The following is a 24,507-nucleotide window of genomic DNA, read 5'->3' as shown; positions in this document are numbered from 1 at the left end:
ACTAAGTTAAGTTGGGTCCCTTGGGGCTCAGGGGTGGACCAGTTTTTCTTAAATTGGCCACCAGTGTTTAAGCATGGACAGCTATGTGACTGGTCAAGAGCTTCTGTGTCAACTGGTCCCCCCCCCCTCCCCTTTTTCCTCCAGCAATCAGCCCCAGTCACTTGTTTGTTTGTTTTCCTGCCTTTGTTTGTACTGGAGATTTCCTGTGTAAACTCAAAGAAACAAGATCCCTTTAGGAAAAGACTCCCCTCTGAATTGTTTGGATGACCCTCAATGTGGATGGACTTGTAGGAGTACTGTACCAGCAAATAACAATGCATATCTCAAATGGCGTGGTGGGGGAAATGTGTGTATGGGGCGAATACAGTTTCCTCTTTCCATCTGTAACTCCTTTATCCTATATTTTCCAATATGCAAATAGCCAGTAGGTTAGAACCCATGACGTGCACAGTGAAATCTAAAAATAAAAATCTCAGGGAAACCTGGTTTTTACATATTTAAAAATATTTGCTTGGCTCTCACCGAGAGCCAAGCAAATATGCAGCAACACATAAAAATTGGAACAAACACGGAAGGCAAGCCCGGTTAGTTAAGACCACACGAACACTGATGCAAATGTCACCACCAAACATGGCAACCAAGGTTAGAACTGCATTGCTGTTGGTGGCTTGAGACTTGTGTCTCCTAGACAAACAAGTCCAAAAAAAATGTATTCCTGAATGTATGTCCCTTTTCCCCACTCAACAATATAGATGGAAATGGGATTCTGTAAAGACGAATGCAGAATTCCTGTAAAAGTCAGTGAGAAATGCAAATTAGAGATTTTCATTTTTAATGATTAATAGAAGAAAGCTTCCATTGAAGGAAAGACATTCTGCAGGACGGGAATAGAGGAGGGTAAAGATAAACAAAGAAAGGTGTGAAGTCATGGCACCCTGAGGTGGATCTACATGCAAACAGTAAATAGCACTTATAAAGAAACCTTCTGTAATTAAAGCAGATTTATGTGTGAGCTCCCGTTTCAGGGGTTACAGCGCCTTAAGCTGCTAATCTTGTTTGAGTGCTCTTTAGCCAACACATTTACTGTCCCACAGGACAACGAACACAAAACAGCTGTGACGGTAAAAAATCTGTTGCTTAGTTGACCAATTGAGACCCTAATGCTCAGCAATTTGGCAGGATTACATTTGATACACCGCAATCAGACTTAAGTTCTATGTTATTAAAATCATGGGGGAACGTCGCATGCCACAGAAACGAGACCTACGTTGGAAAGTATGCGGAGCTTCTTTACGGTCCTGATCCATGTCAGCGATGCTGCTCCAATGAGCTCTGAAAGGAGGGAAGATAAGTGATCGAGAGTGGTTTTAACATTCAGGTCTGGCCACTCAAACCTTCTTGTTTAAGGCAAAATGGCCTCTTTAAAATGATCAGTGGTTTAAGACGACATCTACTCCAGGGCTGTTTTTATAGAAACTTACCCGATTTGTTTAACTATCCTCCTTTCACATGTTATTCTGTAACTTTTGCTGCTCAGTATCAATCAAATCTTCATATCTGCGGCTGTGCTCTCTGCACAGTTAGTGGTGTCGGCGAAGGGCGATAATAGCAGCGTTTATCCATCTGGTCCATATAAGACACGGGGCAGTTCCCTTACTTAGTGCCAGGGCTGTGCAGAGAATGACTGACAGGTTTGAGCTCGCCAAACCTGTTGTTACTTAAGACGCGTTCGCACACTCAGACATGCGGCGGTCACTGGGTCGTACCCGAGGTCAGGCGGAGATGTAGCGTCTGTTCCGGGGAGGGAAGAGAGCCATGGTGGAGGTCAAAGGGCACGGCAGTGAATGGATGCGTTTGTCACATTTATGTTTCATGTTTCAGAAGATTTGCAAAACACCGTCGGATCCCAATTTCCAACCCAACCAAACAATCCAGATTGAGCTGACGTGTTTAGTTGAGCACTGTTGAGCCTTACGTCGTTCAGAGGAGGACAGAGAGTTCCTTAAAGGTCCACCCTTCATAATTAGTATGTAAGTCGTATTTACAGTAGGTTGTTAGCAAGTGAACATGTGACGCGTGTTTAGAATTAGTGAATAATGCCATTAAAAACGACCCTTTGTGTGATTTTCAATGCATAGCAGTCCCTATTATTGTATTGTGTCCATGTCATTATCCTCAAATCTTTGATGATCCCAGAACATTCTGTCTAAGTCAATAGATTCACTGTATGCATATAGACTTATCTTTTATTCCTCGCTGCCAATAGGAGTAGTGTTACACAGTCTATGTGGGAGAACATAAAGAACATTTCATATTAGTGGCAGGAGGGACACATCAGTTTGCAACAGAAAAAGGATCATGTTTCCATATGTGATGACGTACAGAACTAAGTGAATTTACTAACATTGAAGTTAATATGAAGGTATGGGCCCTATAGGCAACAGAGGGCGATTAACTCTAACTTAGTTACCAAGCTCTTAATTACGCAAACAGGTCGTGAACGCCTCGTTGGAGCAGCAGGAGACTCACAGGAGCGTTTGTCCCATGTCCTCCACACTGGTGCGTCCCTGGGAGTCGTGGTGCGCGCTGCTCGTTTAAGCCAACAGGCAGGGGGCGACTCTATAGTGTCATTTCACTGTGACGCGCAGAGGAGCGCCAGCAAACCGTGCGCCGCGGCGATGCCGCAGATGTGGTGATAGCGGGAAGTCCGACGAATCAATCTCTCTCTCTCTCTCTCTCTCTCTCTCTCTCTCTCTCTCTCTCTCTCTCTCTCTCACTCACTCTCCTCCCATTTAGCGCTCGTCTCCACCGCATAGTGGAGTCCAGGCTTTGCGGCACAGTGGCGCACCGTCTCTGGACTTTTCATCTTGTGCCAATGAGACGCAGCGTGAATCGTTCTCACTTGGGGAATATCGGCTCTGGATACTCTGCGTACTGCGACTGAACGCTTTGGGGTGAGTGAACGGTGTATTTGATACTTTAAAAAGTGCCGTTTAAACTCGTGTCATTATCGGCAATTGTCTTATTTCTTGTTTTAAAAGATGATGCACAGGTGACAAAAAAGAGTAGATGTCTTTCTGTTTGGAATCTGAATAATGCAACATCCATCAGTCAAACTGACACCGTTAACAAGTCATCTCGTGTCTCGTGCCCCAAAGTCCTCCAATCGGTTCTGATCCGGATCCCAACGCCGCGTTGCGCTTTTACGCAGCATTTCAACATGTCACTTTCTCTGCGTGTAGCAGAAAAAAAAACTTGAGTCAGAGACATGGGTCGGATGGAAGAGGGGAGTCCCCCCCCCTCCCTCCCCCCCCCCCCCCCCCCCACACCCGGCCTCCAGATGTATGGACTCAGCTGTCGCCTGTCACTTTGGTGACAACTGGTCGGCTCAGTGACCGCTGCTTGTCCGCCACTGCGGGGCTCCATAGCTGTCAAGAGCGTTGAGTGAAGGAGAATGTGGTCACACACACACACACACACACACACACACACACACACACGCACACTATGAGAAGTCTTTTTCACTTTCTACAATTCAATTATCAATAAGGTGGGAAATGCTGCAAAGGGGGAACATTCAGTGTGTTGTTGTTAAAGTAAGTGAACACGTCTGGCAACTTGTTTGCACTGTGAGAGCATCCTTGAGTCGGGATTCGTCAACACCATTCTGCATTGTTTCCATCTAAAACAATGAAAACTGCTTTTCAGACCTGAGCATGAGCCCAACAGACTGATTAGGTTAGACATGTCTGCTGTGCAGCCTGCTCTTTAAATCACGCTAGTAACACCAGAGTCCCTCCTTGTGGAGCTCTGCAGAGCTAAACATGCCACGAAGTGTTTCCTTTGGAGAACAACGACACACCACACCACTTTCAAACAATTTCCATTGTGAGCTGCGATAGAAAGCGCTTAACCCACAAGACAGAGGAGAGCAGTTACTGCTATGTTTGACCATGTCATGTCAAACATCACCATAAGCCATTAAGTCCCGTGCACGCCCTGCCGAAGGCTGACAGAGTGGCAGAAGCCTTAAATCTGTCACTACAGCCACAGCTGACCAGAACAGAGTGCTGCTGATCCCAGGTCAGCTTGCAGGCTGACAGCTAGGTGAGAGGACACGCTCACGAGATGCCTTGGAGCTTTATTTGGACACATTGGATGGATTGTGGAAGGGATTCAACACAGGGGAGAATTGATTTATAAAAATGTGAATCATACTTAAGTTCTTTGACAGTACAAAGGAGGAACTAAAGGTTCTGCACAATGTCAGCGTTCCGCCCGTCAGTGGGACACACCGGGTCACACTCGTGCTTTAATGCACCAAAAAGTGGTTCAAATGATGGTCACTAACACCGATTTTGAAACATCTCATCACTTATTCTTCCTATGGCCATTGGTCGGTGAAGGAATACGGGTGCAGAGTGTGAGCGATGTGGACATGGATTGAGGCAGGACAGAGACATGGAACCAAGGTGGTGGTGTCACCTAGTGGATGGAATACAGGTTGACGCCTTGGGGGCAATGAAGATGAATTCATTCACAAAGCCAGAGTGAACTACAGTAGGCTGTAGGTTGGCTTAGTAGACAGATGTTTTATCAAATGTAGGTTTACATCTGAGACCCAGTGTGTAATGCAGAAACTCAAGTTCTGTCTTGTCATACCGACATTCCATTTCTAATTCTGATTGGACGCATCGACATATTGGTCATCTGCTGAAAGTTGGACATCTCGCCTCATCCTGCAGTCATGTAACCTTTGGATTATTTAAGGCCCAGCAGACATTAGCTGAACTCTTACTTACGTCTGTGAGTTATTTATAGGCTTCCACGTCTTATTTCCAAAGCCTCACAGTGATTCAAAGGTGCCATTAATAGAATCAAAAGACTTAAAGAGCATTTTGTTTTGCATTGCCATGTGAAAGCGAGGGGGGGGGAAGAATAGCTGCCCTTGTCATACATTTGCACATTAGGACACAACAAAAAAAGTTTTGATCCTCCTCTGCCAACTTGACTTTTACGAGCGCTCGTTGTCCGATGTGTTTATGGCCTATTTGAACCCCAGGATGGAGACGGGACCATTTGAGGCCTGGCAGCAGAAAGCCTTTTGGTATGAGCTCCCCTTTTAAGCTGGAGACTGTAGCATCAGCCCCCGTGTGAGCCACTAGATCAGGGCACAGGCAAGAGCGCTGGAAATGGAGACAAATTGCAGACATGAAGCCAGTCTCAGACATAAACAGTGGGGCACGTCGTGGTGTGTCTGTCCCAGAGAAGCAGATGGACAAAGACGAAGCGGTCACCTATACGTGTTTATGACCAGCACACACGCATGCACTCTCCAACACCTACAGACGGACACCACAAACACAGCTGAGTGTGAACGAGCCCAATGGGAGTCCCAGTGCCCGTGTGTATACGTTTCCCCACTGTTGATGTAAAAGCCCGGTACCAGCAGAACGTACACTGAGGCCTGTTTGTGCGAAGCCAGAATGAATCACCCTCGCCGTCCGCGTAAATCGCCTGCAAGCCAAACACTCTGGCAGCCTTTTATCCCCAGACGTGGTCCAGCTCACCGCAGCGGGGCTAAAAGCAGAGCGGCACAGGGCCGCGTGTTGTGAGGAGCTGTCAGAGGACGGGCCGTCTTCGGGTGGCTCTGGACGGGGAGATGTGGCGTGGAGTCGGGCTGCCACAGGCGCTCTCCACTGTAAACTGTTTGCGGTAGGTTGGCAGCAGGCCGGATGAAACACGGCCTGTTTAAAACGCCGGTGGTCCCTGAATGCGCGGTCACCGGGCCCGGCTGGATGGACGCTGGCCTGGAAGATCCATTTTCGGGCACTTTGTTTGCGTCAATAGTGGCGACCATTGTGGATGCTGCTGTCTGTGGCACGCGCAGAGCCCCCCTCTTGTTACTTTTAAACATAATCACGTATGGGAGCCGGCGCCTGCAGCACACGTTGGATCCACATGCGAAGCATAAAGTGATTAAAGGTAGCCGGTGATTTAGCGCTTCCAGACACTGATCTGTTTATTAGGAGCTGGGGGGGGGGGCGATGCGAGGGGAAAACGGGTTTGGCTCCCACACCGGAGTTGAATACCGCAGCAGATCTCTCGTGACCACACGGCATAATTGCGGGACTAACCGTCAGACCACCGCCATGATGAAAGTCATGCCTGACACACATGCTTCATTATCACCGCCATGTATAGGCAGGATGCTCAGCTCTGGAGGTACTGCACATGAACCACTTTGCAGGGCTACAAAACTGGTTATTGCCGACATGTCTGCATTTAATAAACGGGGACCGTGGTTGTGGAGATGCCAAGTGTCAGAAGGAGTTTGGGGAGAGTTCATCTGCACCGACCCGACAGCAGAACGGCCGACTGCAGGACAGGAGGCCATGTTTTCTGCTCTGTCCTCATCCATGGGGATCCATCCAAGTAATCACAGCATCAAGAGCCAGAACTAAAAGAAAACATATTACTCTGAGATAGTCATTACGAATCCCAGCTCATTTCCCCGGCACACAACGGGGGATTTAGTTAAAGCTTTCCGGACCCACGGCTGGAAATATGGAACCCCCCCCCCCCCCACACACACACACACACACTTCCTGTGGCTCTCGTTCCTCCTTCCCTGTTGGCATTGTCACAGGGGTGGAATCAGTGAGAGTGGATGATGTGGAAAAGGTCAACGGAGTTTATAAAGGGATTTTTGGACTTCATCATGGTTTCAGGTTACAGTTACAGACGGTGCTGCTTGTCTTCAGGAAGGATCCTTTTACAACATTTCTATGTAAAAATGTTCACTACACAATTAATCCGGTATCCCCTTGAGCCTGTCTCAGGAATATGTTTAAACTCAAGCCTTTTTTTTCTTTCTTTTTCAATGGAGATATTTTTTTATGCGAGCTAATTCAAATATAATTCCTTAATGGGATAGCGAGTGCTCTTTATAGCACCAGACCTATACTTTAATATATGCTTTACATTCATAATGATACAATGATTCAAGTGTGCTGTAAACGTCCCCAATTGTTGTAATATCGCCCCACAATCTGCTGTAGCACAAACTGAAGTTGTGCAACAGCTCAAAATAATGTATATAAAAAAAAATGTTCTTGACAATCTAGAATCCAAACAAATAATTGAGTTTACATAAATCAGGAGGATGCAAACATTAAAAAGAACAATTTAGCGCTGGCCAAAAATAATTAAATCCAAATATCTTCTCTCTGTTTCTCTGTCTCTCTCAATCCATTCGGGAAGTCACTTCCGCTCTAACTGTTAGTAGCAGGATTATAATTATTAATTATAATTAACAAAACATTATTCAAATCCTGAATTTTATTTCATTTGTCAATTTACAAAAGTGAAAATCAGGAGTGACAAACGGTCTCTTCCTCTTCAACTGACTTCTGGCTTCTTCTGGTTTTTCCTGCTGTTACTAAGTTTACTGTCACAGGAGTTTTAGAATCTAATTTATCCCGTCACATCGAGAGAATGTTTTCATTGTCCTTTGGAAACGCATCACAGTAAAGGTCGATGCGGTAGGACGACATGCAGATGGGTCAATATTGTTAAAGGCCGACTGAGGACACGTCTTGCAGAGCCGCAGCCTGAGGCCCACAAAGGGCCCACAAAGGGCCCACAAAGGGCCCACTGAGCTGACACAGAGACAGTTCGTTTGGCCACAACAACCTGGCGGCAGCTCCTGGTGAGAGGCCGGTTCAAAGAGCCGGGCTTTGTTTGCTAGGCTCGCACTGTCTTCCTGTTAGGGGCTGGGCTCCCAAAGAAAACAAGGGCAGTGGCTCACCAGATGTGCACATCTGTGCACGTGCGTCCTGTCCAAACACACACACTTGACCATTATGGGGCAGAATGTTTGATGGTGTTGAGAAGTGACGACGTCTTGGAACGCCATCTCAGATTGAGACCAAAAATGGTTGTTACTCACGGCGCGTATGCACACCGTGTCATGTGTTCCTGAAAAATGGTTTGGTGTCGTTAGTGACCTCAGAATTAGCAGCTCCAAAAATAACACAGTGATGTAGACAAAAACATGTGGGGGGCCTGGTATAAGCTCTGCCCAGGGGGGGCCGCTATCATTAATTGGGGGGTGATAAGGCGGCCAGTTGTGTCCTTTTTTCCATGGTATACATACTTTGTGCGAACACACCCACACGCCTACACACACACACACACACACACACACACATAGTATAGACACTCACACAGCCTCAGTTCACGCACATGTTCCACTCACAATCTGTGCCGTGGTGCTGATGTGCTGTAATGTAACAGACTCACAATGAATACAGTGTTTTTTTTAAATATAAGTAATAAAATGAAAAGTAACAATAATTATTTTTTAGAGCAGTAACATTTATTCAGTCAACAAGTTTTCAGTGTTAGCCATCCTCACGTTACATGGAAGTTACTGTAAATAAGGTAATGCACTGAGGTTTGCAGGATTTAAAGAACCCAGAGAGAAGCACCAACAGATGAATAATGAGATAAACATACGCCTCCCAACAAGTAGGAGCTCTACTGTTGTTTAACCTCTGCGTCCCGTAGAAACAACAGAAGCAATACGTTCTCAAAGTCAAACATCTCATAATGAAAGAGACCATTTTCCTGTACTTTTGAATGTGAGTCACGAGAAGAGGTGAAAGGGTCAAGAACATCAGAGCACCAGGGAGCCTTCAATAGGAGATCATTGGGCCTCTCCTCGGCTCTTTCTGCTCTTTTTTTTACTGCCACCTTAATGACTTTAATTGTGTCCAATTAAGCAGAGCTGGAAAGAAGCGTCCGTGCTCTCGGCCGTCACAGTTCCCTCTGTGCTGTGGCACTGGAGCATGTGTTTAATTAGAACGCTCTAAAAAGAGTGTAACAGAGTGGTTCTCCGGGAATGTTAACCATTAGTGGGATCCTGACTGAGCAACTCTTAACTGAGTATGGTCGGATCCCCCGGCCTGCCCTCTTTAAAGCCGTGCGGCTCGGGAAAACGCTTCCATGTGTGGGAATCGCCGACTTTCTCTTCCTATTAAAAAAAAGACTCCTTCATAGGAGTGGTGCTGCCCGAGTATCGGCTGTCCGTTGGAGCCCGGGGCTGGAAACACACAGGAAATAGTTCTCCTGCCGTAAGAGGGAGATACGGTTGAACTTCAAGGAAAGGTGAGGAGAACCCCCCCCCCCAGATGTGTGAGTTAGGCCTTGTGGAAGCGTGAGGTCATAAGCTAAAAATGCTGCAGCCTTAACGGTGGCAGTGTTGAAGCCAGACATCGACAGCGTGCGAGTGATGGAACCTTTTCACGCCTCACGCTAAAGACGGTCACGTGGAAAGTGTTCGAATGCCATTTAGGAAATGAAGGGAAAAAATGAAGGTAACAACAGAGACCTGTCCGGTTCAGAGACCACACATGATTTTTTTTGGGTTTTGCCGTTTGCTGATCCAGTGCTTTTGTCAGTGCAAGTGACTGGCGTGAGAGCAGCCCATTCATCCTCAGCCCGCTCTGCGTGCAGACAGCCACAGGCTTTTGTTGAGTTATAGTGTCCTCAAATAAAGGGGCTTCCTCCCTTTAACAGCCTCAGGAGCTCTGTCGCTCCACTTCCTATTGTTCCCAATGAGGTTCGGCTTTTACAACTAGGTGAGAGGGTGTCAAATTGAGGGTGAAATATGAGCCGTCTGATAATGCATCTCTGTAATGTCTGGCAAAGCTGTTGAGCAGCAGCGTAGTTTTGATGGAGTGAAGAAAGAAGCAGAGTCAATTCGGCAGAGACAAGTTATGTCATAAGCCACAGGGTAATCCGTGCAAACTGACCATCATGCAATGAGCCCCAACCCCAAAGCAGAAATTCATTTAAATGTTCAAACATTTCTTCCATGAAATCGTCTTCTTTGCATTCTGTCATTTAATAATCAAACACACAGCTTTCGGACTCAGGGTTTTATTATAGTGACGTTTCATTGTTCCATCTTGGGAAGTCAAAACTTTTTTATGGAGTTGAAAAGTTCAGAGTTGATTCAGTCCAAGAAATGTTGAATCCTGTCCTTTTTTCTTTTTTTGTTTCCTATTCAGCGCTCTTGAGAAACACGTGATCTGGAGTCGGTGTCAAGTGAGTAGATATTTGTCTTTAATTTTTTCACGAATGTCTTTCGCCAGATACTAAGCTTGGATCTAAGCTCTGTCCTCAGCCCCCTCCGATGTGTCAGGGTGAAACAGTAAAAGGGGTTATGTGAGGGTTATGGGGCTAACAAGCCCGCGGTCTGACCTGAGTTTGTCAGCGCCAATCTAGCTAAGTCAATATCAATGCGCTGACTGCTCCACCAGTTGACCTTTTCCTCCCTCTTTCAAGGCTTAGAAAGGATTGTCGTTACAGTACGGTGATAGGGTTTTATTGGCCCTTCTAACTGGGGCTTTTGTTTTTGCCTGTGTCCTGCTAATAACCATTGGCAGGTCATTTAAACCTTGAGAAAGCCTACTTGTTATAAGGCAGCTCACACAGCAGTGAGAGCTGCTCTCAACAATGGTCCTCAATGACGGCGAGTTAGAGCCTGACCTTCCCTTTGCCCCCTCTGGTACCCCAATTTACGGCACTCAAATTAGTGTCCTCTTAACAGGTTACTTTAGATTTTTATTTGTGCTATTGTCCACCTCTGCACCGTGTTTCACATGGGGCTCACAGGCCTACAAGTCAAGCCAGCTTTCAGCTCTTTGTTTTCATTGGTACCCCCTTCCAAGGACGTGTTTGGACCAGAGAAGAATGCAGCGTTATCACGGGGCGTTGGTTCTGATGGTGATCTCCTCTGTCCTGTCATTGTCAGGGCATGCGAGTACCCTGCCGCCAGCACACGGCCCTTTTTCCCTCCTTTTACAGCGGTGAGAAGGTGCAGACCAGGTGTGAGATGCTGTTCAGGTCGTTGTGGCTGTGACAGGAGAATGGGCCGTAAAGCCCCGGGGCTATGGATTTATGGGTCATCTGGTCTATGGGTCATCTGGTGCTCTCTAAGGTCAGAGGTCAGGGATGCAGGACGTCCAACTTTATATTATTCAGCCGTCTGAGGCAAACCTTGAACTGAGCCGCCAGCTACATGTAACTGTAGAGCTGTAACATCTCTCACTCTGAAGATGACCCTGTTAATGGCGTCCTCAACTAAGTTCATTGTCAAAGGCCACTGACAGCTTGTGTCATGTGAAGGTGAACTTCCTTGACTTTTGAAATCTGTTTCTTCAAAATCTGCTGAAAAACCAACGAAGGTCAACTGTGGCAAAACTTTGCAATGAATAAAAAGCTTATTTTCTACATTTTAATGACGTCAGGCAGATTTGCTTTAGACTCACTGGCGTTGATGGATAGGCATGGCAACTTTTGTCGAGATTACTTTAGCATCTTAGCTTTGCATTTCATGAATGTCTCCCCAAAGGCAGGATGCCGTGTTGACCCTCCCCTCTAAGAATTGCTAATGGAGCCGGGTGCAGAGTCATTTTGACCGGCACAAAGGCCCGAGGTTTGCCGTGAAAGGGTCCCTCTCCTCTACGGCCTTCGATGCGACAATGGGAACCACGCACTCCCACATCGTATGCAACATGAAGGCGCTGGAATAGTTGTATGTCAGCCCCAGAATGTCAATCAACTTATTCAGTCCTGGTTTTGTTTGTTTTTTTGATAAAACTCTACTCACCTTCATCAACACCCTACAAGCTGCATTTTTTTAAAGATTGGAATAACATTGACATTCACCCTTCACCACCCACGCTTTGATATTTTAACACATAATGGTGTGAAAGTGAGGCGTGTGGGCGAGTTGTTTGAGTCACAAGCCACATGCTGTCAGTCATGCAAAGGTGTGCTAATCAAGAAATGGGCCACAAATCATTCTTTTGATTGAAACATAAATGCTTACTTACTGTTCTTCTGACCACTTAACATGTAGACAATCAGGTTCTGTTGGACTGAGCTCCACATGGCGGCATTGAGCTGATGAAAGGAGACTGTGGACTTAGAACAAGGTAGCTTTACATATAATCTGGATTCAACCTTAAATCATCGGCAGAACTGAGATTTCCTGTAAATCACGAATCATATTGTACTTTGTGCGTTCTCACCACTGTTTAAATACATTTAAAACACACGTGTTTGAGTTCACAGAATAACGTCCTGACGTCATGGTCACAAAATGAAACAGCTTATAAAATGTTAATAAAGAAAGTAATTCTAGCTGTTTAATAGATGAATTGCCTTCTCTTAAAATGCTCTATTGCTTTGTTTTACAGTGTGACAGTATGTTACTGTAACGCTTTAGCTAGGATGGATGGATGGATGGATGGATGGATGGATGGATGGATGGACTGTTTGCTTTTCTTAGAAAACAAAATTGTAAGTAACAGGGTTAAAATGAAATTGCAACCAAACAACCACAAGAGTTCCAACCGTCCCGAGTTCGGCCTGAGCGGTCACTTTTGTTTTCTGAGGCAACAGGAAGAGAATCAGGCTGTGACATTCCTACAGAGGTGAAGGAGAGGTGGAGGTCAGCGTCCCGGGGAGATTTACTGGACAGGCGGAGATGTATAATTAGGTTTTATAGAAACTCCTAATAACTATGTTTAACAGAATTTGTGAATGATGTTTTAATACTAGACATATATACTGCTCTCCTTTGGTGTTTTTTGCAAGCTTTTTATGTTTGATAAAGTAAAGTCAATTTATGCCCTAACTTGACCAAAAAGCATTTTAAGTTAATACATATTGCATGGCTTCACAAAGTTGAGCTGAAAAATGTTCACAGATAATAACAGCTTTGTGCTGAAAGGGATTTCTTTGTAAAGCCCTCGGTTAAATCATATAGAAAAGCCCTGATGGACACATATAGACTCGTGGACATCATGTTCCTTTAGGAGGGACGGTTTGTGTGCGGACGCTCCAGGATGGAAGCATTTTGTCAAAGTTTGACAAAGACGGCATCATTTGCTCACTTGATCCGCCAATTACTCCGTAATCACAAAGCTGTAGTTAGCGACCAGCTCTCTGTGACCTAAAGGCCACAGCTAATCCCAGATCCCGCATCTTTGAGCCGCTGATATGGAAGCAAAGCGAAGAGAATGTCATGTGAAAGCTGGTGTGGAGGGGATGGAGGGGGTCGGTGTGGTGAGACGAACGCAGCCATCACTGATGGGCTACTTAGAAGTGCACTTCCTGTGTTTGAAGCACACGGGGAGGGTCAGTGGAGGGGAGACGCCTGGCTCTCCCACACCCTGCCGTGACTGGCTGTTGTGGGGTTAAGGGGCCGGGCAGAGGCTGGGGGAGGGAGGAGGCGGTGGTGCTGGTGGCGGCACAGAAGGGTGGGATGACCATCTGGTTGAGCTCCTCCATGTACCCGCACATGCACACACCCCTCTCAGACTCTCTCCCACGCACTCAGACACTGGCTTTCTTCAGTCGGAGCTTTGATATGGGCTGTTACTGTGCTCACGCATCCGGTAGAGAAGGCTGACTGCTTCTGTCCTGGAAGTAGCGCTCTGAAGTTCATGGAGCCCAGAGGTTGAAGAAGAACTTAGGTCTGGATATAGTGGTGACAAGATCCTATTTTCCTGGCGGCATCAGGATAGTTTGCCAACTCTGAGGTAAGAACCACAAGGAAATGGCTGAAGATGTAATCTGTTTTTTAGAGGAGAAAGTTGTAAAATGAACCGTTTCAGTTACTAGGTGTGCCTCTTTGACTGTGATGCAGATCTCTAGTCAAGACTTCTCTTGGATTATTCAGTTTAATGGGAGGGTGGTTTCATTATTAACTTTGCATGATTCACAAGACAGAGCATCATATGAGGAACATTTTCCCATCAATGAGGTGTGAAGGGTGAGTTGATGTTAAGTCTCCCATATGGAAAACGGAATCCACCTTGATGCAAATGTGTTGGATGTCTGTGACAGCAGCACATGTATGTGTTTGGTTTCAGTACAGGCTGGCCAGCTCATACAGGTGGTCTCTATAGGGAAGACCTGTGTGTGGATGTCACTTCCATCCATTTGGCTTTGGGAAAACACTTCAACAAGCTGACCAAACTCCGGCCCGTGCAGCACCTTGACGCAGCACAAGCCGAGCTCCCGTCTGGGTCCAAACAGCCGTTCATCTGGCGATGAACATTACTTTGTTTGCATCGTTTTTGTGTATTCACAAGTGATACCGCACATTAAGTGCCAAAAGTCAATTAAAGATATTTCTGCAGACAGGGATGGCGGAGAGAAATAATATGTTCAAAGTCACGACACATCTCTTCTGACATGAAGAAAGGTTCACGCTCCAGTAAGCAGGGACTTTGAACCCAAAAATCCTGTTTTTCTCTTCAAGTAGAACATATCCTGCATCGCTGAGCTCACAGGAGCCAAGTAAAATACGTCGGGTCGGTCCGAGCTGACAGAGAGCACTGTGTTGGGTTGTGTGCATGTCCATCATCCACTTCCTAGAGGAACATAGACAGTAATGTCTTATTTCCCCTGTGCACTCTCTCAAAGGTTGTTAATCCAACGATCCGGTGTCTGGATTTTAGGGGGACTCTGGTCTAAGTGTTGTTGAACACTCTCTATAAATGTCCCTGATGGCTGCATGTATTGGGCAGTGACGGTAAGCGGTCCTGTGAGAGGTTTGTATCTCACAAAGTCATAAATAACATTAAACTGTAGTCAGCACGTAATCCAGCTAACAAGTCTATGCAGTGCACTTAATGAATCAAGTCGGCCCGCACTTGTTCATTGAGCTCCTTTTGTATAGAACTCGCTGGAAAATCAACCTTCTGCGCAACAAGACTATCGTTGTGCACTTTCCTTTTTTTTGCATTGGAACCATTCAAACCCCAAAATGTGTTCCAGCTTCCCTCATTCACCTGCGTCGACTTATATTGAATCTCTTTTGTGGACACATTCACTTTTTTTAATACATCAGTCACCCTGTTTGCCCAACGGTACCCCCAACCACCCGCCGGCCCTCTGTGGGCAGATCAGTCAGATATGCTGGCCCACAGCTCCCACAGCCATGTTAACAAGCGCCTCTACAAAAGAGTGAGGGGCTGTTAAACATTCAGGACTACAGGGGTCTGGCTAGTGTGGGAGGAGGGCAGTGTGTGTGTGGGGGAGGAGGGACGGGGGAGATGTAAAACTAGAACCCTTGTTGGGAGAAAACTTAAAAGGCCAGCACAAGTGATGAGTCAGCGAGTTGGCAACTCAGCGTGGTCAAGTTAGTTGGCTCACTGCTTCCGTCGTTTAAAAAGTCACAAAAGCCTTCTGGGTAAAGTCAGAGGACACAAACTGCATGAGGTCTGATGGGTGGGTGCATGGGAAAGGCGCCTTGCCGAACGCGTGTATCCTTTCTGCGTCTTTGCAAAGTTCAAGCCTGACATTCCTGCGAGTCAGGTTTGGCTGTTTGAGATATCAAACATGTGAAAAATATCAAATATCTTTCTAACAAACACGGCGCTCGAGTGAGTCTGCACCTGATAAATTGTGAGGCTGTGAAGTCGGAGTCTCTGGGCTCCTGACTCGACCTGCCTGTAGTCAGCTATCTCCACGTGAAACCCAAGCTGTTCTCAAACAAGGAAACATTTTTGCAGGTTATTTTGGTCTCATTTGCAAGTCAATAGATGTGAGTGGAACAAGAGAGTGTCTTCTTTCTTGCACCCCCTTTGCTCATCTGAAGACAGGTTATCTGTGTGTGAGGGCTTTAACTGTCATGCAAAAGGAGATAACACACCACATCTTCAGGAGGTAAAAAAAAACTTAAAGGGAGATAAGGCTCTTGATGGAACAAGTCTTCACAAAGACGCCATTGTTCAGGCCATCAGAGGCGTTTTAATGGGACGTGTCATAAGCCAATCCGCCTGATTTGACACTGTGTGGTGTAATCCAGGCCCCCCCCCCCAAACACATGAGTCCTCTGCCACCGCTATCCATCACGCTTGGCTGTCTTCAGGCATGACAGTCGGATGCCACAGATGAGTTGATATGAATAGCCAGTAGCCAGCTCTCCTGTCAGGCAGTGTGTGTGCGGTAGTTAATCATCTACAGGAGGGTCTGGGTCTCTGGCCACTGTCTCAGAGAGAGTTGTCACTAAACGACAAGCATACAGCAAACTCTAAGAGGGTGTGTTAATGGTTCTGCACGTGTGTGTGTGTGTGTGGATCAGCTTAGCAAATGGTTTGCGCTCCTGCTTGAGTGTTGGCTCTGGCAAAACCGTGCGCATTCCCTCTCTGTGTCTTCGTGTGTGCACAGGAGCCCCACGCGCCCACCCCAGCAAATATATCATTCTAAGAGAGAGATGATTTTCAGGCCACTTCACAGTCACGCCAGTGTTCAAAGGCCGCACTCGAGTGTGCCTGGTTTTCTCAGCTGTCTCGCCGTGGCCCCCGGTGCCCTTGCCAGCCATAGGGGGTAGAGGCTTTTTGGGGGAGGTGGTGTAAGGGTTAGGCTGCTGGACACTGGCTGGGCTCCCATTTGATCTCAGCGACAGCCGTTGGCCTGGGAGAGATGACCACAACTGGAGACACATTCATCATCTACATGTCTGTTTGGTTCCGGCAAAGCTAACAGCAGCACAGGAATTTCGTAATTGACCTAAACCAATAAAGCTTTTTACAAAATTGATGTCGCTGCTTTTGTCACATAGAACAAAACATGCACGCAGCTACAGCCTTCCTTGGTCTGGAATTACCATTAGCATTGTGGCTAACGTTATCCAATTTAAGACCAATATTGCTACTTAACCGATGTTGACTTGACAGTAGAGATTAGTCTTTTTGCGCGGGTTTATTTTGTTTCTTGTCTTTGTTACTTCAGCAGCTCAGCCGTGTGTGGTGCGGCTGTAAAGACAAGCACGACTGACTTGGGCCACCACACACGTAGATCAACACTCGGACCGTCTTTGATCTCCTAGCTCTATGTTTCACCCTCTGTGGCATTGTCAGTGTCCATCCGAGTATCGGTCGACCCCCATCCATCCATCTCCCCTTCTATCAATCCCTCTCTACGACGTCACCTGCCTTGTCTTGTTCTCTCCATCTGAAAGATGAAAGGATGATCAGACTCTGGCTGCAGCAGGTTGGAAAACAAACAGTCCAAAGGAAAAGGAGAGATGAAGGGAGAGACCAGTCTGGTGGACATTCCCCATATGGTGGCCCTGTTTTAGGCCAGGCCTGTGTTTAAACAGACCTCAGGCTCAACTGATCAAGGCTGCATCGGCTCCCATAGGGTGTCCCGTCTTGGGACACAGCACCTCAACAGGCCAAGTGATGACTCACTCAAGATTGAACAGTTAGCGTCTGGTGTTGTCGCAGTTGGCACACTGAATCACAGTATAAGAAAGGAATGTCTGTGGATTTGCCGTGTATGTATGAATAGCTAACCGCTTGTAATTGTCACTATAATGAGATCAGACGTCACCTCGTGAGGTTTGGGGAATTTACTGCCTGGGAATTAACGGTCTTCATATCCTCAAAAGCCACACAAGGAGGGCACATGTTTAACTGCCACCACAATAGCAGTGGAAGGGTATAGTTCTCATTATATATATATATCATAAAGCAGACTAATCACCAGAATGGAAGCAAGAAAAGCGTACTCAGATACATTAATGGTCTTTTGAGGGGGGGCCGATGGCCTCATGAAAGAGAAAGCCATGGTGTGATCCAGCCAGTGGTTGAGATTTAGTGGAAGGGTTCTGACGTTAGAGAACTAGATTAGATGGAGTGAGGACAGCGTTATGCAGGGATTGGTTGATGTAACAGCTTGTTAACGAACATTTCATTTTCTTGTCTCCTTCAATCCTCCCTCCTCCTCACCCCAATTTCTCTTTCTTTCCTTATCTCCATCCTTCCGTTTTGTTCTTTACTTTGTCTGTTTAGTAAAAAGGAGAGTCTGATGAGCCTGGCAAGTGTGGCAGTGTCGGCGACGGTCTTCCAGGGCGGGGCCCGCCAGCGAGACTTGATGATGGAGCACAAAGTCAGCAAGCTGACCTCTGGATTCCAGCGGAGCTCCACCTCCGACGATGACTCGGGCTGTGCGCTGGAGGAGTACGCCTGGGTACCACCTGGCCTCCGGCCTGAACAGGTGAGGAAAATATTTGGTTCAATTAACTGTTTTTATTCCTCACAAAATCCATTATCGCAAAGAAAACTTACTTTAAAATATGATTCAGTTCTGGTACCTATTAAATGGGTTTGTAAATCCTTCATCATTCTGTATCCTCCTGACAGAGAGTAAAAACAGATCTGACCTGGTTTTCACTTCAGCCCATTTGCCCGGCCCAGATATACTATTCAGTTCATCAGCGAGCACCATGCGATGTAGGGTGACAGGAGAACGGCGCTTATGGAGCAGGCTACATCTTTGCTTGTTCTAGGCTCCACTAGGCAGCCGCTTACAGGCAGGATGTGTGTATTTTTATTTACTGCGGTAAAGCAAAGTCTGCTTGTGATTATCAGAGATCTGTTAGGAAGAGGACTCGGTGGGCCGCTCCGATTGCTGCTGGCAGGATGATGAACCGAGGGGCCGTCTATTAAAAAGTCTTCTCTCCCACAAACGCAGGCAGGGCTGTTAGTGGTGTCCGCGGGGCAGTCGGTGTGATGTGGCACTTTTCCCAAATCAGCAGCATTTTTTCCCCTCTTCTTTCCTCATCTCTCTCTCTTTTCTTTCTTTTCTTCTCTCCCCCTCTGCCCCTCTGTCCGTACTGCTGCCCTTGTTAAACAACACACGTGGAAGCAATGAGCGGGAGACGTGCAGAAAAAGAGCCTCGACTCCTAAACATGCAGGGCTTTTTGTTTTAGAAGTGCATGGGTCAACTTTGATGCCTTTACTGCAGCCATTTCCCTGAATGGTCAATGTGTTGTGGGTCATCATTACAGTGAAGGCACACATAGATAGGCTCGGCTGATGGCCGACTGTTCCCCAGCCCCTCGAGAGCTGGATTAGGGGTAATAGCAGCACGAAAATGTGCATAATTTATGACGTGGGGGCAAACGCTAGGTTGATTGTCAGGGTAAATTGCGGTTTCCACCCCCCCTAGACGGCCAAAGCTGCAGGAAGCCCCCCACACCACACAAGACAGGCACATCCCACCTCTTTATCTGGGCGGCTGTAATAGCCCCTCCCTCATAAACTTTAGTTTTCATTTGTCAGCCCCAAGGGTCAAAGCGCCACAGCGACAGGCTGCTTTGTCCTGTCCCTATAGTGACAAGCGTATGACTGGAAACATACAACCTTTAAACTGATTTAACCTGTTGACCTGCTTTGACTTGTTTGGTGCAGATTTACGAAGAGAAAGATTATTTCAGTGCCATCAGCGAAGAGCATCAATGCTGCGCTTTTGAAGTAAAGCTGATCTGGGGGTTCGATTCCTAAAAGTCAGTCTTCCGTAGATTTTATACAGATTTGTCCCTGAATGTAACTCATTAAAAAATGAGCCGGTCAGCTCACTGCTGCAACTCTAATTCCATGAATATTTGAGTTTTAAGCTCAAACTCTATGTGTAGATTGACGATGGTCTTGTGTTGTGATTTATTATACCGCAAAAGTTTCTGCCTCATCATTTAAATGTTTGGACTTTTTCATATTTTTCCACCAGTGTCCCAGTGCCAGTAACTAGCCCTTGGGCAATGTGCCACGCAACGCTTCTATGCCTCATTTCCTTACTCCATGCCATGATTTCTCCAGGTCCAGTTATATTTCTCCTGTCTGCCTGAGGATAAGATTCCCTATGTGAGCAGTCCGGGAGAGAAGTTTAGAATCAAGCAGCTCCTCTACCAACTTCCACCGCATGATAATGAGGTGAGAATATTTTGTGTCCTCTCATGTCCGCCAAGAAAGCTGCAAGAAAGACGTATTCTCCATTTTGCTTGAGCGGCCGTATCTGCCCGCAAACCCACGTTGTTAACAGCCTCACCATCTCCATTGATCCCACTAGAGCGAGCCCTTGGCATTCACGTTGACATCACACAGGGGGAGTTTTGTTCCACAACCTTGTAGACGTTCAGTGTGGGCACAATGTGACTTTATGATGTTTGCCGGGAGCCCCCACCAGCAGGATTCCTGTCATAGCAGTGTTTTTTTTTACGAGGACTGCTCGGCAGGAGGGAGGACTGCCGGTTGAGAGACTTTATGCGATGCCACCACCGCAGTGGCACCACAGTTCAACTTGGCTGTCCTTCTTTTGTTGGTAGTCCTCTTGATTTCCCTCTAAACACAGGTTTTGTTTGTGTAAACGTCTGCTTTGCTCTTGTTAAGGCTCCGGGCGACATAAAAAAAAAAGCCTGTTGTAAAAACGATGTCCTCAATCAGGGACTGTGGGGTGGAGATATCTAGGGGGTGTAAGAAGGGCAAACAGGGGTCAAGAATTGCCTTTGGCAGGCACTCTGCCCTCTCTTATACTTGAGTTTACCACCTTTTATTGTGGTCCGACGGTCTTGCAATTTGGGTCATTCAATGGGGGGTATCATGAAAAAGTCACTTGCACTGCAGCAGTTCCTTTTTTTGTATTAGACCTTTTAAAAGTAGCAGTTCAAAAATGTGGGATAGTGAAATTGGCCTTTGCATCCACAACTTACTCATTTCCTTTTCAGGTGCGTTACTGCCAGTCCCTCAGCGAGGAAGAGAAGAAGGAGCTGCTTATGTTCAGTGTGCAGAGGAAGAAGGAAGCACTGGGAAGGGGCACCTTGAAACTTCTGCCCCGTAATCTTCTGAACAACATTTGTGGCCATGTAAGTTCCCCGTCTTGGGTATATAATTTACAACTGTGGAGAGGACTGGGATCGCTGTCGAGCTTCAAAGTTGTTTTAAAGTCAAGTTAAAAACCCAAAAGCATCGTTAAGCCGTTGCGGTAAAAACAATTTAGTGCCTATGTGCGTTCTTGTGTACAGCATTTGATATTTGGCTAATCTGAATCCAGTTTCAGCTAGAACCCAAAAGGAAAGCTGAAGTAAATATCTCAGTGACAGTTATGCTATTTAAGATTTACCAATCTTCCAATGGGCTTGTAGCCATGCAGACATCCCTGCTGAGTGTTTCACAGTATTAACAATAATGATTGAGCAACCAGCGGGTTCCCATCAACCATATCAAAACATAGTCCCATGATTGTAGCTCTGCCATAGAAATACATGCTTTTCTTATTTTCCTCTCCCTCTTTCCACTGTTGCTGTCCATTCTATTCAAAATGACTAGTTGATTATGCAAATATGTCATCATGTGCTGTAGATTCTACGAGCAAGGCTTTGGGTTACATGAGGTACACATATCTGTGCAGTCGTCTGACAGATATAATCAACTAGGCAGGATTCTGTTTATTTTCTGACTACAGTCATTACAGAATGCTATAATCAACCATGTGTCTGCACATTGCAGTGTGGTGAAACGATCAACGGTGGAGAAATGGCAGTGTTCTCCTCGAGGGCGGGCCCTGGACTGTGCTGGCACCCCGCATGCTTCGCCTGCTCCACGTGCAGTGAAATGCTGGTGGATTTGATCTACTTCTACCATGATGGAAAAATCCACTGTGGAAGGCACCATGCTGAGATCCTCAAACCGCGCTGCTCAGCCTGCGACGAGGTAAAACCACGAGACTGGAAAAACTGGGACAAAACAATGTAGTGAAGCATGAAACATTGAGTTTTTGACGTTTATGGTCATTATGAATTAAACTGGGATAGGAATGAAATGTAATTCATAGCGCCGCTGTCATGAAGAAATCCCACATGAATAAAAGGGCCGATGACAGCCGGGAATGCAAAAGCTTAGCAGATTCTTTTCATTCGGTGTGCCTCTTTGTTTCCAGATTATCTTTGCTGATGAGTGCACAGAGGCCGAAGGCCGCCATTGGCACATGAAGCATTTCGCCTGCTTTGAATGTGAGACAATCCTGGGAGGGCAGCGCTATATCATGAAGGATGGCAGACCCTACTGTTGTGGCTGCTTTGAGTCTCTCTATGCAGAGTACTGTGAGGCCTGCGGGGAACACATTGGTGAGAATATGACTCTCGAGAGTTCAAATAAAACACTTGTCATGATTTTCTAGATGTTGGAGGAGCACTACTAACCACCTTGACAATTTCCAGGTGTCGATCACGCTCAGATGACCTACGATGGTCTCCACTGGCACGCCACCGAGAGCTGCTTCAGCTGTGCCCAGTGTAAGGGCTCTCTCCTGGGCTGCCCCTTCCTGCCACACCAGGGCCGTATTTACTGCTCCAAGGCCTGCTGTGTCGGGGAAGACGTGCACGCCTCCGACTCCTCCGACTCTGCCTTCCAGTCGGCCCGCTCCCGTGAATCCCGGCGCAGTGTGCGCATGGGCAAGAGCAGCCGATCAGCCGACCAATGCCGACAGTCGCTCCTCTTCTCCCCCTCGGTCAACTACAAGTTCCCTGGCTTCAGTGGGAACACTGACGACACCCTAACCAACAAGCTCTCCCACGTGAATTTATCTGACGAGCATTTCTGGAGGGAACGCCGCGAAGAGACCGAGGCACCTGAGGACCAGGAGGAGGAGTGGGCCGAGCATGAGGACTACATGACTCAGCTGCTACTAAAGTTCGGCGAACATGTGGTCTTCCAGCAAGCCAATGACTCCAGACCCACAGATTTCTGGACAGCTGAAAAGGATTCCAAGTCAAAGCAAGAGACTTCAAAAGTGGGCATTGGTGGTGTTGGAGGAAGGGGGAGTCTGGCCAGTAAGAAGTACCAGGCTGACATGTACTGGGCCCAGTCACAGGATGGGCTCGGGGACTCGGCCTATGGTAGCCACCCGGGTCCGGCAAGCAGCAGAAAGATCCAAGAGTTGGAGCTGGATCACGGGGCCCAACGGACCTTCCAGGGAGAGGAGACACAATGGTACAATGACTCCTTGGAGTGCCTCACGGGCGAGTTCAAGAAGACGGATCAGAATGTTCGAGACTCCATGGACTCATTGGCACTCTCCAATATTACCGGTAAGTAGTTGTAACAAAATCTTGATGACAATTGGTGGGTTATTGAATCGATCATTCCTTTTGCAAGCGTTGTATCATTATTCTCTCTTCTCTCCAGGGGCCTCAGTAGATGGTGATAGTAAAGGTAGACCTTTGGTATACTCCCTGCAAGGCTTTCATGAACTGGAGACAGAAGATTGTGAGAAAAGCAGCAACATGGGAACCCTCAACTCCTCAATGCTACACAGAAGTGCCAATTCCCTGAAAAGCCTTGTGTCAGAGCAAGGGGAGGTGGAGGAAAACGTCCCAGACGAAGACAAAGGGCCTCTCCCGGCAGACGTACCCAAACTCCACATCCCTGCTCTCAGAAGGACACGGTCACAATCTAGGCCGCAGCAAGTGAAGTTCTCCGATGACGTGGTGGACAATGGACATTATTACGATCTCCCAGTGCGCCAACCACCTATGAGTGAACGGACTCGCCGGCGAGCGTACCACTTCGAGGAGCAGGGCCAAGAGCCTCACGCCGGTCGCCACCACCACCACAGGAAGCATCGCAGTCGCAAGTCTCGCTCCGACAATGCTCTTCACCTGCTGCCCAAGGAGAGGGCCCAAATGTGCTACAGAGCGGACCATAGAGGGGCCGCCGTCGGCCCCAGGGGTCAGCAAGCCCTCCACAGCCACCACAGCCCTGCAGCCGTGTCAGAGTACGGGCTACAGGGCCAAGCCATGGGGAGGCTCTTGGAGCTGTATAGGGACGATGATGACTGGTGCTCCACGTGTTCTTCTTCCTCGTCGGATTCTGAGGAAGAAGGCTTTTTCCTGGGTCAGCCAATCCCACAGCCCAGGCCTCAAAGACACTACTACACCGAAGACTTGCCCAGCCCTGTGGCAGGAATGTCCTCTCCTCCTCACGGCCTACGGACTAAGTCCAAAAAGAAGAAAGGGCACAAGGGGAAAAACTGCATCATTTCATAAGACTTACACAAGTCGCCTGATCCTTTGCGTTGGATAACGCTCGGACGCTCACCTCTGCCTCTCATGTACACTGTACAAAATGCAATAACACTGCTTGCTTTTTAATGTTTTAAAGCACTCGAAATATACCGAGGTCTCCATAGGGGGATGCCCAACGTTGCAGACATTGCCATTAAAGTTTAGTTCAATGTATATTTATAAACCACCTTCCAAACGGTCTTATTTAACAGCAAATTTATTAATGTATATATTGTAACTTTAAAAAAATCTAAATGGCTATTTTTATACCCTTACGTTAATGATATTAACATTCAAGTATTGCCAGTAGAGCCATTTTTCCATAAAGCTTTCAGAAGCCAACAGGCGGACTGAGCTCTTCTAATGTGTTTTCTTCCTGGCTCGTGCAGCACTGACATGAGACCGCGTGTGTTTAAAAAGCCTTGTTGAGTGGTGTATTTATGGGTCACTGTAATGTTAACAAATCATTGTAATCTGTATAAATGTACAAACTGGAATATAAGGCTAAGATAGATGATAATTGTAATAAAACTATCTATATATATTCTAATTTGCAACGTGTATCTTTCCTGCA

General features: G+C 46.8%; 1 protein-coding gene across 3 annotated transcripts; it reads left to right on the top strand.

Annotated features, from left to right (window-relative positions):
- The first annotated feature begins 2,651 nt into the window (after nt 1-2,651).
- prickle1a (prickle homolog 1a) lies at nt 2,652-24,483 on the top strand. Of its 3 annotated transcripts, XM_040162890.2 has the most exons (9): nt 2,699-2,954; nt 10,077-10,113; nt 17,886-18,090; nt 19,693-19,806; nt 20,598-20,735; nt 21,379-21,582; nt 21,809-21,995; nt 22,089-22,958; nt 23,056-24,483. In XM_040162890.2, exons 3-9 carry the CDS (start codon nt 17,902-17,904, stop codon nt 23,913-23,915), a joined length of 2,562 nt encoding a protein of 853 aa, XP_040018824.2. In that variant the 5' UTR covers nt 2,699-2,954; nt 10,077-10,113; nt 17,886-17,901; the 3' UTR covers nt 23,916-24,483. The 3 variants fall into 3 exon arrangements, with proteins under 3 accessions (XP_040018825.2, XP_040018824.2, XP_040018826.2); XM_040162891.2 differs by lacking the exon at nt 10,077-10,113 and having other exon boundaries at nt 2,652-2,954; XM_040162892.2 differs by lacking the exons at nt 2,699-2,954; nt 10,077-10,113 and adding an exon at nt 13,337-13,619.
- The last annotated feature ends 24 nt before the right edge of the window (nt 24,484-24,507 follow it).

This window comes from Gasterosteus aculeatus, chromosome X (genome assembly GCF_964276395.1).
Source record: "Gasterosteus aculeatus chromosome X, fGasAcu3.hap1.1, whole genome shotgun sequence".
NCBI classification, from domain to species: Eukaryota; Metazoa; Chordata; class Actinopteri; order Perciformes; family Gasterosteidae; genus Gasterosteus; species Gasterosteus aculeatus.
Note: the sequence above shows the minus strand (reverse complement) of the source record. Positions and strands in the feature narration are given on the sequence as shown.